This window comes from Aplidium turbinatum, chromosome 4, assembly GCF_918807975.1.
Source record: "Aplidium turbinatum chromosome 4, kaAplTurb1.1, whole genome shotgun sequence".
Classification (NCBI taxonomy): Eukaryota; Metazoa; Chordata; class Ascidiacea; order Aplousobranchia; family Polyclinidae; genus Aplidium; species Aplidium turbinatum.
In genome coordinates, this window is record NC_137475.1 from 34,498,675 (window position 1) to 34,513,518 (window position 14,844).

A 14,844-nucleotide genomic window follows, 5' to 3' on the forward strand; every position below is an offset into this window, starting at 1 on the left:
CGTGATAGGGTAGATCCCGAATTTAACTCGTTAAAAAATAACTTCGAACAAAAAGAAAGTGAGTTCTCAGATAGGTTGGATGCTGACATACATCCTGAGGATAGCGCCTCAAATGTAAGCACTAGGATGTCTGAGAGCTCGTCACGGATAGTTGCACAAATTAGCCTACAGTTAAGACGAGAGGAGCTCCAGATACAAGCTGAGGCCGAAGCAAGAGCTGCTGAGGCCATCGCGAGAGCTGAGGCCGTACGAGCTGAGGCCATCGCGAGAGCTGAGGCCGAAGCGAGAGCTGCTGAGGCCGCCGCGAAAGCTGAAGCTAGTGCTGCTGAGTTCGCACTCAAAGACGCTCAGTTGAGGGCCGAACAACGTAAAGAGGTAGTTTTAGCTGAATATCGTTCTGAGTTGGGCTCCCGGCGTAGCTCTAGGAAGGGCTCTTCTAGGCATTCCAGAAGTGAACATCAATCGCAGTTTAATTTACCTAACCTTTTCCAGACGCCTGTTGAATCCGTAAGTGGACCTGTACAATCCACATGTTTTCCAGCTGTTTCAGGAGGTCTCGGGGCCGCGGCTAAGGGTCTTCCGAAGGCTGTAGAGCCAAGGTCTGCAAATTACAACCGAACTCCTCCCCCAGAGCGTACAGGTCACGGGGCCGCCATTAGCAGTAATGCTTTGCCCCCTTCAAAGTTTTCTGCGCCGCTAGTTGTTGATCGCCCAGCTACACGTAATTTGGGTGGTTGTGAGAGGCGTATCGTGTCTCCTGATTTTAACGTGTGTGAGGATCGTGATCGGGCTGTGCATGTGACTGAGCCCCCTCAGCCCCTGAAGGGATATAGCTTGTCTTCTCCCGCTAAATCGAGTTCTCAACAGCAGGATTGCTTTTTTGAATACCAAAATAGTAGGACGTTTTTCGATAAGGCGGCCTTGATTGGTTACGATGGTAATAATATGCCATTTATCTTCTTTAAAAATCGTGTTACGGCCTTAATGGCAGCTTCGCCATTTAAACGAACACGTTTGACTTTGTTACAAGCAGCTTGTGTTAGAACAGCTGCGCAAACGATTGCTAATTTGGTTTCCGACACTCCTGGCTTGTCAGAGGAAGACAGGATAGAAATGTCATTAGCTCGCTTGTCCCAACGTTTTGGAGTTCGTGGAGGTCTTTTCGCCGAACCGGAAATTAGAAAGTATCGTTATGGTAGCAAATTGAATTCAATCTCTTCCAGTGATTTGAAAGAGTTTAAAGATGAATTGTCGCAGTGTCTGCTTTACGCGCAAGCTTATGGTCAGCGTGATAAATTAGAAGGACGTTTTGTTTTGGATTTGGCTAAGCGACTCCCGTTTGACGCTAAGCAGCGTTATCTTGACTATTTAGGTGATCAGTATGGTAGCACTGAGGAACCTACTTTTCAGAGTTTGTTTGAATTTGTAGTTCGAGAAGAAACGCGTAAGTCGACTGATTTTAGCATTATGCTAATGGGCGATTCTGGTGAGTCGCAGCATTTTAAAAAGTTTGGCAAAGGAAAATTGCCTTCATGTCCGGTTAGGCAGACGTCCGTAAAACCCCATGATGATGTGATGTCAGGGAGTTCGCAGTACTCGACTGTTGTTGGCGCACCGCGCGGTGGTGAGGCTAGACGTAAAGACCTGCCGGCATGTATTTGTTGTTCGTCACGTGGTCAAGTTGAATATCATTTTTTGTCTAATTGTAAAGAATTTTTGCGCTTGACACCTAAAGATCGGAGAGATGTCATTGTGAAAGCTGGGAAATGCTTGAATTGTTTGCGCCAGCATATGGTTAGGGATTGCGTTCATGCAAACAACTGTCGTAAGTGTGTCCCTAACAACGATAGGAAACACTATTTTCTTCTGCATGATTTTTATGTGACGTCACGTGATTCTGTGGATTCGATTGGCAAAGATGATGCTGGTGCCAAAGTTCCTGTGCGTAATGTTAAGATTGGAAATGTTAAAGCAGCCTTTAACCGCGTTACTGCTGCTCGTGTTTTGAATCCAATGACTGGCAAATCGAAGTTGGTGTATTGTCAGCATGATCCTGGTTCGCAGTTGACGTTTGTTTCGAGTGATTTGGTGTGCGAACTTGGTCTTAAACCGTACGATAAAGCGTCGTTTAAAATGGATACCCTGGCTGGTCAGAAACCTACTTGTGCTAACCTTGTTAAACTCAACATCCAGTCGTTAGAGACAGATGAACTGTTTTGTGATATAACTTCGGTGGTTAACCCAGCTTGGGCTGACGATGTTAAAACTTTACCGCATAAACAAGATTTAAATGGTTTCCGTCATTTTCATGACGTGAATATGTTTCATTTGAATGATTGTAGTACTGTAGATGTACTGATTGGAAACGACAACGCTTATTTGATGTGGGCCAAAGAAGAGCGTGTTGGTGAAAATCGTAGTGAACCGCATGCTTTACTCACTCCTCTCGGCTGGTTGGCTTGTGGTGGTAAGTCACCCTTAGATGAAAGCGTTGCTAACGTGTGCAGGGTGCAGACGTCTTCAGAGTCGGATGTCATCTCTGGCTTTCAGCGTAAAATTGAGTCTCGCGATATGGAAATAGCAGACCTGAATAAAGTCATTCAGGATTTGACCTTGCAAAATGAAACCTGTGAATTGTCTCGCAATGACATTTTGGCTAGAGAACTTGTTGAACCGAATATTGAGTTGAAAGATGGTCGATTTGAGATACCTGTTCCGTTGAAGGAAGATATTGATCTACCTAACAATTTTGTGTTGGCGTCAGATGCTGCTGCTTTAAGGAAGAAGGCTTTGAAACAACCTGAACTTCGTGATTTCCTTACTGACACCATGAAAGATCTTAAATCTAATGGCTATATTGAGCGTGCTGGTGAAGCAGGAAATGTCAAGGGATTTGAATGGTATTTACCATACTTTGTGACGTCACAATTAAAAAAGCGTATTGTTTACGATGGCAAGTCTGAATTTCGAGGAACTTGTGTTAATGATGTAATGTTTTCGGGTCCTGACTTGTTAAACCCTCTGGTAGATGTCTTGGCTAGATTTCGGCTTGGTAGATTTGGTCTCATGGCTGATGTGACTAAATGCTTCTTTCAAATAAAGTTACCTGAGTCGCAAAGGGATTTGTTTCGTATATTGTGGTTTGAAGATGATGACCTTGAGAGTGGTAGGATGGTACCCTTTCGTTTTTGTGTACACCCTTGGGGAATAAAGAGTAGCCCATATATCGCTTGCTTGGCTATAAAGAAAATGATCGAGCAGAATCCCAGCAGCGCTGGTGAATTGACTCTCTGCAATATTGCAAATAATATGTATATGGATGATTTTATATTTTCGGCTGATAGCTTAGAGGAAGCTCAGCAAATCACTCATGAATCAATTGCTTTGTTTGATAGCCGTGGGTTTAAACTTGTTAAGTGGAGTGCTAACAAGGAGGCTATGATTGTCTTGTCAAATTTGGATAATGAGATGCTTTCACCTTTGATTCGTGACATTGACTTTCAGACTGAAAATATGACTTTGCCATCAGCGAAGACATTGGGTTGTGTGTGGCAAACCGAGTCTGACGAGATGCGTATCGCATGTTCCTTAAAGCCCTTAGCTAAACACACGCGCCGAAGTATGCTCAGTCAGCTTGGACAAAATTTTGATCCGCTAGGCTTTGGAGCGCCATTTTTTCTAAAAGCACGCCTTATACTTCAGCAATTGGCGATAGACAAGTTTGATTGGGACACCGAGGTCCCTGATAGCTTTGTTAAAGAGTGGGAGTCGTGGCTTCGCTCTTTGGACCTGCTTAAGGATTTTTCGTTACCGAGATGGTATTTTGCAAACTCTGGTGTGTGCAGTCCGGATGATATTGTTTCATATCAATTGCATGGGTTTAGTGATGCTTCGAATCAAGCTTTCTCTTCTGTTGTTTACTTACGTAGACTGGTTAACGGAGTTCCGAGTGTGTCTTTCGTTCTGGGTAAATCTACCATTGTTGTAAAAAATCAGTTTTCTTGGCCGATAGCTAGGAAAGAGCTTGTTGCCGCTTTAAATACAGCAAGACTCGTGAAGCAGGCCTACGAGGCATTGAAGATGCCCGACTGCCTTAAGTATTTTTGGTGTGATTCTCGTACTGTGTTGCAGTGGGTTAAAAACCCTGATTTACGTTTGAATAAGTTTATTACGCGTCGAGTTGAGCATATTTTATTGTTGTCTGGAGCCCAGGATTGGCGTTTTTGCCCTACCGATATGAACCCAGCTGATGTTGGCACAAGGCCAAATCTTATTACAAAGAAAGAATTTCGAGAGTTGTGGTTAAATGGTTCTAGTCTTCTCTACCAGTGTGAGGAAATTCCATCTGTAGAAAATGCCACTCCAGTACCTGTCCATAGCCTATATCTTCGTGACGAAGAGGAGTCGCTTGACGTTGGACAGGGTGGTCTTCACAGATTGATCGAGGCCGCACCTTCTTTGTATGTTATGAAAAAGAGAATCGCTTATTTGGTTGCTTTTGTTGAATTTTTGTGCTGTAAAACGAGAAAGCGTAGCTTTGTGAAGCCAAAACTGGATGCATCTTATCTTAACAGTGCTTCAGAGTTGGCTGTGAAGTTTGTTCAGAAGAGCGTGTATGGCGATGTGGTACATTTAATGACCAAACGATTGCCGGATGCCCTTGAGGAAGTGATAAAGCGAGGTAGTGTTGGCGCTTCGCAACGTGAGAAGGAACGCTTGAAAGAATTACGTTCACTTAAAAAGTACAGACCTTGTGTAGATGACGCTGGTGTAATCCGCATTGAAGGGCGCTTAAGTAATTCTCCCGAGATCTCTCTTGAAGCAAAGCATCCGATTGTTTTGCCTTCGAGGCACCCCTTCACTAGGCTTGTTGTACTGTCGCATCATAATGGAAATGCGCACTGTGGAGTACAGCACACTTTGTTGTCTACGCGACAGAAGTTTTGGATCGCTAATGGTAATGCCTCCGTGAAGAGGTATCTTAATGATTGTGGTGTACGTGCGATTGAGAAAGCACGGCCTATAAGGCAGCTCATGTCTGATTTACCTTTGTCTCGCACAACTGCGCATAGGAAACCCTTTTTTGATTGCGGCTTAGACTATCTTGGACCTTTAACCTTTGTTGAAGGTAGAAGTCACAAAAAAGCTTGGGGACTCTTGTTCACATGTATGGCATCTCGCGCTATTCATGTTGAGCTGGTTACGTCATTGTCGCTGAGTGATTTTTTACTTGCCTTTACAAGGTTTACAGATTTACGTGGGCAGGTTAATGCTATCTATTCCGATAATGGAAGTACCTTTCAGGCAGCATCTAAGAAGTTACCCGAGTTGATAGAATCAGCTGAATTTCACAACGCCCTGAGACAGAGAGAGATAAACTGGGAATTTATACCTCTGTATGCTCCGGCGCAAGGTGGCGCCTGGGAGGCAATGGTTAAACAATTTAAAATTGCATTTTTTCACATTTTGGACTCTTCAATTCGTAAGCCCAATTTTATTGAACTGCTTACGTACACAGGCAGTGCCGTTCGGATCGTGAACGAACGCCCTTTGGTACCTTTGAGTGACGACCCTAGGGATTTTACTGTCATCACCCCTGCCTCACTTTTGACCCCATACTTAGACCCATACTGTGCTGTTGGGCAACCACATGATCGTGACCAATTAAGAAGGGATTATCGGTTCAATTTGTCACTTTCTCAGCAGTTTTGGAGTAAATGGATCGATTTTTACTTGCCAGGTCTTCAGGGCCGGAAAAAATGGCTAAAAATGGCCGAGAATTTGGAGCCTGGTCAACTTGTAGTGGTAGGTTCTCTCCAGGATATTGGTAAACGTGGGAAGTATCAACTTGGGAGGGTGCATGAGGTAGTTCCACAAATTAGGAAAGGGAAGCCTGTGGTTCGTAGAGCTAAAGTTGCCGTCTGCAACTATGATGAGAGTACGGGGAAAGTGAAAGTAGACTATGTGTTGAGGGATATTTCGTGCCTCGCCCCCGTAAAGAACACCTAAGTGTTAGGGTTTGAGCCTGGTTTTGTCTGCGGTGGCCGACCCTTGTCTGAGCCCGGAACAGTCGGTTATTATCGCAACCATTGTATATAGCGTCATTTTAGTGTGTACCTATGGTACCAATTTCATGTATCGTCGTGTATTATTCTTATTGTTGTTCATTCTTTGCATGCCCTTTGTATTTGCGTATTAACTTAAACGTGAGTGATTCAAACAATTTGTGTATCATGTGTTTTTATTCATTGGCTCACAATTGTCGTCAATTCTTTTTTAGTTATGCCATGTCAGACTGTCATAACTAGGGGCCGCTATGTTCCAGACAATGGTTCACCTAATCAAACGTCATATAAAAAACCGTTCAAGTCTACTGAATATTACGTCATGGAAGTTGCTAGAAAATGTGCCAAAATTGCACCATCGTTCATAAGACTTGTGTCAAACCTGTTTGGACCTGTTTGGGCCTGTTTCAGTTTGAATCCTGTTTAAACAGGAAATATTACATCAGCTTTAAACACCTGTTTGAATGACTTCATAATTGTCTTTCATTATTGCGTCACAGTACTGCATATGTGAGTTTGAGATATTGCTATCTATTCTGGTCATTCGTAAAATGATTGTTTGAAAGTTGGCCGCACATTTAACTGTTGGCTTAGTGCTTGCTAGCTGGACAAAAGTTCCGTCTTTTATCCAAGTAATCTGTATCGTAGTGACAGTTTTTAGAGGTGTACGGCGTTGCATCTCGATTTCGATAGCCGCGGGCTAATTTTACAGGAATACACTTATTGAATAGACATTTCAAGGAGTGTTTCTTTTTCGGTCGATACATACAGACGAACGGATTCGGGAATCTTATGTTACAATTTTCCCACGAAGAGATTATGGTTTACCGCTGTGACCAATCTTATTATGTTGAAGTGTTTTGCATTCACCCCAGCGTCTTGTTTTTTTAAAGACAAAGGCTGCACGTCATTTTTTTGCATGTTTTTAGTTTTTGTGTTTCAAAAGTGATGCAATTACAAGTTTTCGAGACGGCCTTTTTCATTGACACCAGGCCCTAATTATCCTCTGAAAAAGGCCCTGTTGACAACACCCTGCTGAAACCAGACCTAGAAGAAAAATAACTAATGGAGAAGGCGAAAGCACTGTAAAGCATAGTCATGTTTCTGAAAAGATGAGCTTTTGACGAGCTTTTTTCTGCCGTTGTATTGCTTTGACAAAGCATTCAATGAAGTTGATATATTAAAAAAATTTCAAAAAAGTCAACAAAACCTCTTTGAAGGTCAAAAACATAACTTTTACAATGCTTGCCAAACGTTCGAGAAAATTTATAAAATTATAAAAAATGAAGTCTGCACTTCTGGATCCGCTACCATTAGCGTTGACAATTTACATTATTATAAATATTTTCAGATTCAAGGAGAGCCGGGGATACTTTTGGACCCAGAGGCCTCCAAGGCCGGAAACAAAGAAAACACTACGCATCGATTAGGTTCCCACTGCTTTTTTACAAGTAGTTTGTTATTAGGGCAGTGGTTCCCAACCGGGGGGGAATTCTCCGCTAGTGGGTAATTTTGAAATTTTTCGGGGGTATTTTGGTTTTAGGCTTGTAAATCTTTTTTAGCCTAGTAAGTTGGCCTAGACTAGAGCGTTAAAGAGGATATTATTATTAAACCATAGGCATACGAAGCCGAGCAACGTTATCAAGTTTAACATATTAAAGATTATTATATTTACAAAAAACACAAAACTACGCAACAATTAAATATCAAACGTTTTCGACATCACAAGATGTCCTCTTCAGGAAAGGACATCTTTCCTGAAGAGGACATCTTGTGATGTCGAAAACGTTCGATATTTAATTGTTGCGTAGTTTTGTGTTTTTTGTAAATATAATAATCTTTAATATGTTGAACTTGATAACGTTGCTCGGCTTCGTATGCCTATGGTTCAACAAGACAAACTCTCTACCGAAGCTGTATATTATTATTAGATTAACCGCCAATTAATTAGTTAAGTAACTGTGCATTGACATGGATGCAGACCATCATGTATGCCTACTTCTGTTTCATGCAAATACTCGATGGCTTTCAAGAGGAAATGTAACCGAGCGAGTGTTTGAGCTTAGAGACGAGTTTAAATTATGGTTGCTGATGGCAAAGAACAAGTTCTTCCATAGTTGGAAAAAGAATTGATTTTGCAACATCTCACAGCATTAGAACTGAAATTCATTCGATATTTTCCTGAAATTTATGACGATGAGCTTGATTTAATACGAAATTCATTTACATTGTCGATGGAAAAAATTCCCTATAAATTGCAGGATGAATTTTTAGAACTCAAAACGGATTCTAGCGCAAGAGACTTATTCAGAGAAAAATCAATCATTGAATATCGGCCATTAATGTGTAATTCCTATCCCAAAGTGGCAGAGAAAGCTATTCGATGTATCCTTCCGTTTGCTTTCACTTGTCTGTGCGAATCAGGTTTTTCAACTCTTACAAATGAAAACAAAACAAAGAAACAGATTAAACGTGGAGGATGATATTCGTTGTGCTCTTACCAATACTCTTCCACCGCTTTTATGAGTTGTCGAAACAAAAAAATCACAAGCTTCACACAGATTGTTAAATGTTTTGACTCTTATATCTTGAATGTAGTTTGAATAAAATACTTTTCAGCAACGTTCTTCATTAATTAAATTATTTTAGTATGAAAAGGAATATTACAGGCTAAAAAGCTTATTACCAGTAAAACTTTAGTTTATCTTTCAAGACTTAGATTGAAATATTGACGTAAACGAGTTTTTAACAAACTAAATTTATAAGGGGGCGGGGGGGATTTAAATTTGAATATCGACTAAAAGGGTCCACCGGATAAAAAAAAAAAGGTTGGGAACCACTGTATTAGGGCCTGAGATTTTGATTGGCATCAGGCCCAAATCATCTTGTGAAATTTCAATTTGTATGACATCACAATTGCTATTATTTTCATTTCATTCGTCATAACCGTTGCAAGACATTAATAAGGTTTTTCATTTTTTGATTGATTAGAAAAAAACGTTTTTCAAAAATATTTCCTATTTTAATTTACTGGTTTATAATCAATACCTTATCTGCTTTTTTGCAGGTAGGCAAAGAAATTAAAAAAACTGATTTTTGATCATTTTTGCAGTGGTCAATCTCGGAGTAGGCTGCCGTGGTCTTTCTAGTAGGCCACTGGGAAAAAAATAAAGGTAGGTCTTAATCCTTAATGACTCGGCATGATCTATCCCAGAATAAAGTGTTATTAACTAGTTAACGATTAGCCCCACACGGGCATTTCAGTGACGAAGCTAGAAACACAATTTCCGTGAGGCAAAAGCAACCTTTTGGAGGGGGGCAGATATATGATTGTTTGAAAAAAAAGTTTGTTTAAGAATATTATATAAGTACTGAATGAAACCAAACATTGTTTACCACTTGTAATTTTCAAGCAACGTTGCAATTTGTTCTTTAAATGTTGCAAAACAGCTTCTTTGTTCAAGGTTTTTGCTGAGTTCTCTTTCTCTGAAAAGCAGAACACACTAATCCACGACCAAAAATACCAGTCAGTGCAAAGCAGACAGAGGTTTCAGGATAAAATAGCAATTGCTTTCGCGCTTGTGGCTCTTGGAAAAAAAACTGCAAGGCTATTTTGTCAGTGACTAATAATACAAAAGACTCTTTGTGACGAAACAACGTTACAATTTGTGAATGAAACCGGAAAAAATCTACCCATGGACTTCTATAAATTCCACTGAAGTTGAGTCCCAACAAGAGTTTTAACATTTGAGATAACTAGCCTACATTTTTTATCAAAGTAAAGTTGTTTTTTTTTTAAAGAAAATTTTCATTTAACATGAAAGACAATGTCATTAAAACGTTGAAAAAGTACAGTACCAAAAAAAATATTTTTAGGAGGGCAAGCCAAAATTTTTGAAGTGTGATTACTCCCTTAAACCTTGTCGTGGCTTACACCCCTGACACGTAAACCTCTACAAATCGACAACGCAATGATCCAGGTGTTGGAAGATCAAATATAGAAAAACCTTGTTTCGTAGGCCCACTATTAATGCTTTATTTTGTATATTTTATCATGAATTTAGAAGGTAGTAGCCTACGGCATTCCGCTAAGCACGACGATGTTAGAATGTATTTGAGTCAAAATGAATGGCCACCACTATTGTATATTATGATAAATTTGTGAGTAACCTACACTTACAATACAGTGCAAAGCATTTTTCTGAAGTTCGCTGTTTAATCATATTTTACTGTTTGAATTAGGAAACTTTGACTCGCTCCTGCGGACCACGAAGATACTCCTATGTATTCGTATAAACAAAAACTATTTTGAGTGGATTTCACCTATTCTAAAATAGAATATTTATCAAACATGGAGTCTGAAGTAACATTCAGGTGAACAGTTTATTCGTATACGGCACAATCTATATTGTGCCAAGTGTTTCGTTCTTTTGTGTCGTAAGCAGATTTTTGTGATATTGTGTCGCATGCAGAGGTTGATGAACGCATTTTTTCTTTTCATTTCAGGAACAAATTGGTTTCAACACCTAGGGCAGGGTTACTCAACTAATGTTAACAAAGGTCCGGCGTGACAAATTGAATGCTTTTAGCGGTCCGGTGAATAAATTATTTGATACGCAACCACGAAAGTTAAAGTATCAATGCTGGTACCGAACCTTTTTTTTTAGGTAAAACGTAACTCGACTGGGATTTTTAACAAAGTGTTGGGGGCTCTGGAGGTTTTTCCCCCAGCTACTAGGATAATTACAGAAAAAAAATGCTTCCTCCCAGTAGAAATCTGTTTAAAGAGGCCCTGAAACGTGGCAATGAGGTTATTTTGCCTGAAGCCCGAGGTCCACTGTCAACACTCAGAAGGTCCGGATTCGGACCGCGGTACGCTAGTTGAGTAGCCCTGCGACCTAGGGTAAAGATCGTAGATATTCTGCTGATGATTTATGTTATTATTGTTGTTGGCTGCATAACCGAGTGGTGAGAGATATGACGCTGAAAAGGGCGCCAGATCGACACCGCTTGTGGCTGTTTCTTTAGTAAAACATTTAATGGCATGCCTGAAGTTGGATACGAAAATTGATTTCTTTGCCTTCCTGTTCACTTAATCCAAAAACAGCATAATTCATATTATTATTGCGATTAACATAGTTTCATGGTCTTGGACGTAACCAAGTGCCTCTTCCTTCGTTCGACTACTGTGAATAACTTTGCCGTATATCATAAAATGGTACACGTAAAAATGTTTTGTTTTTGGTTTTTTAGTCTTTTTGCTATGGGTGGATGCTTGTGTAGAATCTTCTGCGATCAATTATTTGGAGAATTGACCGCCATAGAGAGCGCAAGTCACATCATCAACCATTCCTTTATGGCCAACGTACTAGCTTGCTTTCTTTTGGGTAACCATTTTTTCTTTTAGTCACATTGTTGAATCGTGAATCCGTACCACTTTTGTTGAGAATTATTACGATCCATCCGGATAACTTACTTGGTTAAGCTCCCAACTTGTGCACGAAAAAACTGCAAAATTAAGCAGATCTGGTTCAGTTCTTGGGGTGTGCTCTTAAGCAACGCACTTTAAGCACTACTCTCCATTCAACGGCACCTAGGTGGATGAAATAATTTACAGACTTCAGCAAGTAGAAACTTCAGTGCAAATATCTGTGACCAGTCTGCGTCAGGTTTTTCAAACTCTCTGTAAGTTGCCCCTATGCAAAACTTCCAGGATTAAACTCTCAAGGCTTTTTAGTCCGAGGATAAAGATTCTTACAATCAATCAAAACGTGATTTGTGTAGATCGCTCCTTCTCACTGTGCATATCCTTGGCGACAGTTGGTTTAGTTGTTTTCTTTCCACAAAGGTAAGAATTCAATTGACTGAGAAAAGCAACGGTTGAAAACTATGTGGTGTGAACTAGTGGTGCGGTAGGCCTACTGATGAGCGAAAAAAGAAAAAAAAGAAAAAAAATGATGAGCCCAGCTTTATGGGCGAAACACGTGTCTATCGCTGAGTTTTTGCTACACTCGACTGTCGAGAAGCACTTGCTTACTATTTGTTAAAACTCATGGAGTTGTTGCACTGAATACAGAAAAGGTTTTTAAGGGTGTCTACAACAGGCAATCACAAAACTTTCATATTTTGAACGGATTTTGTTGGAATATTTTAATAGACCTACCATTAACCCAGTCTTGTTGGAACATAGCTCATTAGTCCTTTCTTAAACACATTAAAAGGAGTGCAAGCTTGATTACTACTTTTTTTTAATGCTATGGACAATATGTTGACACGCTTATAGTTTTTCTTTTGCTAAACTTGAACCATCTTTTTTCGTCCTTTATGCAAACAGTTACGGTATTGAGTTTTGGAGGTAGAAGGGAAAACGGCAAGCTTTTTTCATATGAAAGTTAAAATAATGATGTTTTTTCGATCAGGTATTTTAGATGGCTCGCCTGTACCAACAGGTTCTGGGATGATAGCACTTTACGAAGGATTAGGTGCTGGGTTCTGTGGAACTTTTTCAACGTGGTCGAATTGGAACCAACAGTTGAGTCTCATAATGATTGAAGAGTCAGAGACACCAGCTCAGAGTCAGGTAAACGATTAGTCAAAAAAAGGAAGAAAATAATCCATTGTAGTGTTGTAGCTACAATTTATCACCACCTACAGTACCATACATTCCTTAGCTGCCTGATTGCATATCTCCGCTGGTAGGCTAGAGTCAAGGCCATCCACAGTTTTTAAGGCGATGTAGAAACGCTTAGTGTCGTGTCTATCGGCACAGCTTTGAATCTCAACAACTTTGGTACTCAGCCAAGAGTCTTGCATGTTGCGTAACTTAACCAGCTCAGTGGCCGAGTGGTTTTCGCCTTCGGCTCTGGTGCTGGTAGATCTGAGATCGATTCCAGGTCGGGTCAAACCGAAGACTTTAAAAACGGTACCGATTGTGTTCTATCCTGCATAGCGCAGTGAGAATGAGTCGGGTAATAATGTGATAACATCGTAAACCTGATACAAATTAAAAATGAGCCCTGTCGCTAAAAGACCTTAGCTGTTGTAGAGCGACAATAAATAAAACCATAACATTATTATTATTATTATGTTGCGTAACTTAGCTTAAATTTTGTTGCGTATGTTGGTGAAAGCAGTTTTCTTGGAAGCATCCAAAGAGTTGCGCTGGTGATCTCTGAGTGAGTAAAAGTCACTTAACTTCCAGCATGTCCATGATCTCAACATCGTTGTTATCAAACCAACCTTGGTTTCTGACTGCAGGGCCTAGCATATCTCAGATGCCGGGGAATGTAGCCTAATGTGTCTTGTAAAAAGGTCCATTGACTTTCAATGCTGTTATCACTGCTGGTTGTATGTGAAAGATTATTTTGAGCTACTATAGGCCTACGCTAACTACAGTAGCCTACGCCAAAAGTAGACCTTGCAGCATAAAATATAGATTATAGCTTAATAAGATGTAGGCCTAGTACTGCAGTAGGTTACTAACATTGTAGTAAGCAATAAGTTATAGCGTAAACCTTTTCACCCACTGACGCTTTTTTCTCGAACAGAGATCGATTCTAAATAAAGACATCGTGATATGGCGCACTGTTTTAAAAGTTCTCATATTGCCTAAACTTTCGTAACAGGTTCAAGCCATTCTATCGGCTCTTGTTGGCTTTCACGTCTTTTTCGGGTCTTATATGGTGGGGCAAGATTTTGCTGCTTCAGTTGTGAACAAAGATGGAAGAACAGGAAAAGTTGTTGCCAATATTGCTTCCACCATTATCTTTTTAATGACATTCACCTGCTTCACAATTGTAGCACTCTTGGATGTGCCAGAAAAAGAGAGATCAATTGTATTTGCTGTCATTTTATCACCATTCGGAGCTTGCTTGCGTAATCTCCTCAGCAAATTTCATATATTCAATCAGCGGTTACCTTTAGGTACATTACTAGTCAATCTTGCTGGAGCTAGTATCGCCGCACTACTCCATGTCTTTATATCTCGCTATTCTCCCTATGACTGTGCAGAAGGAGACCTTTGCTGGCCAAAAATTGCAATATACGGCATAGAAATAGGATTTTGCAGTTCTCTTACCGCACTGTCAGCTGTGATGTCTGAAATATATTACATCAAAAAGGAAAGTCCGTACAGTGCATATATCTACTTTGTCCTTACATTTGTACTTTGTCAGGCCTGTGCTGGTGTTATTAATGGTTTTGGTATTACTATGAATTATTATGATCACCAGACACCTCCAGCTTAATTTCTATTAATATTATTTTATTTTTTCTCTTAGCAATATTTCTGTAAGGTATGTCTTCTCAAGCATGACCAGGAAGTGTTTCCTTGTTGAAAGTTATAGACTATGAGACAATGAAGTAGATGCATGTTTCGTTATTTTGACTATCTGACAAAACCGCTTAGACTATAGCCTATGTACAACAAGACATATGTCTGTGTATGAATGTTGGTTTTGATATTTACTCACTTTATATGATATAATTAAATCAAGAGCGTCACAATGTGCCATGGTTTTTCGTTTAGGCCTAAGTAGGTAACATAGGCAATAGGCATCATTACCAGAGGTGGACATTCGCTACTTTAAAAGTAGCGTGCTACCACCTACCGCTACTCGGTCTAAAATAGCGCGCTACCGCTATCAATTGATAAAAGTAGCTTCCTACCCGCTAGCGCTACTCAGGCTAAAGTAGCGCACGCTACCGTCACGTTTGTATTAAATTGAACCGATACAGAAGCATCTTTGTGGCATCAAAATGGCATTTAAAACGAACGATA

The 14,844-nt window shown here is 40.2% G+C and overlaps 1 protein-coding gene across 1 annotated transcript; it reads left to right on the forward strand.

The window, feature by feature from the left end:
• The first annotated feature begins 9,055 nt into the window (after positions 1-9,055).
• Positions 9,056-14,572, forward strand: LOC145769646 (uncharacterized). Its single transcript, XM_082581315.1, has 5 exons — positions 9,056-9,238; positions 10,308-10,439; positions 11,319-11,452; positions 12,485-12,645; positions 13,691-14,572. The coding sequence occupies exons 2-5, from the start codon at positions 10,417-10,419 to the stop codon at positions 14,309-14,311; spliced, it is 939 nt and encodes a 312-aa protein (XP_082437441.1). The 5' UTR covers positions 9,056-9,238; positions 10,308-10,416; the 3' UTR covers positions 14,312-14,572.
• Positions 14,573-14,844: the final 272 nt, after the last annotated feature.

What these genes read in the sequence shown, in the direction of transcription:
- LOC145769646 (XM_082581315.1), top strand. Translation starts at nt 10,417, where the DNA reads ATGGAGTCTGAAGTAACATTCAG. An exon ending in GAGTCTGAAGTAACATTCAG is followed by an intron (nt 10,440 to 11,318) that starts GTGAACAGTTTA and finishes TTGGTTTTTTAG; the next exon opens with TCTTTTTGCTATGGGTGGAT. An exon ending in ACTAGCTTGCTTTCTTTTGG is followed by an intron (nt 11,453 to 12,484) that starts GTAACCATTTTT and finishes TTTTTCGATCAG; the next exon opens with GTATTTTAGATGGCTCGCCT.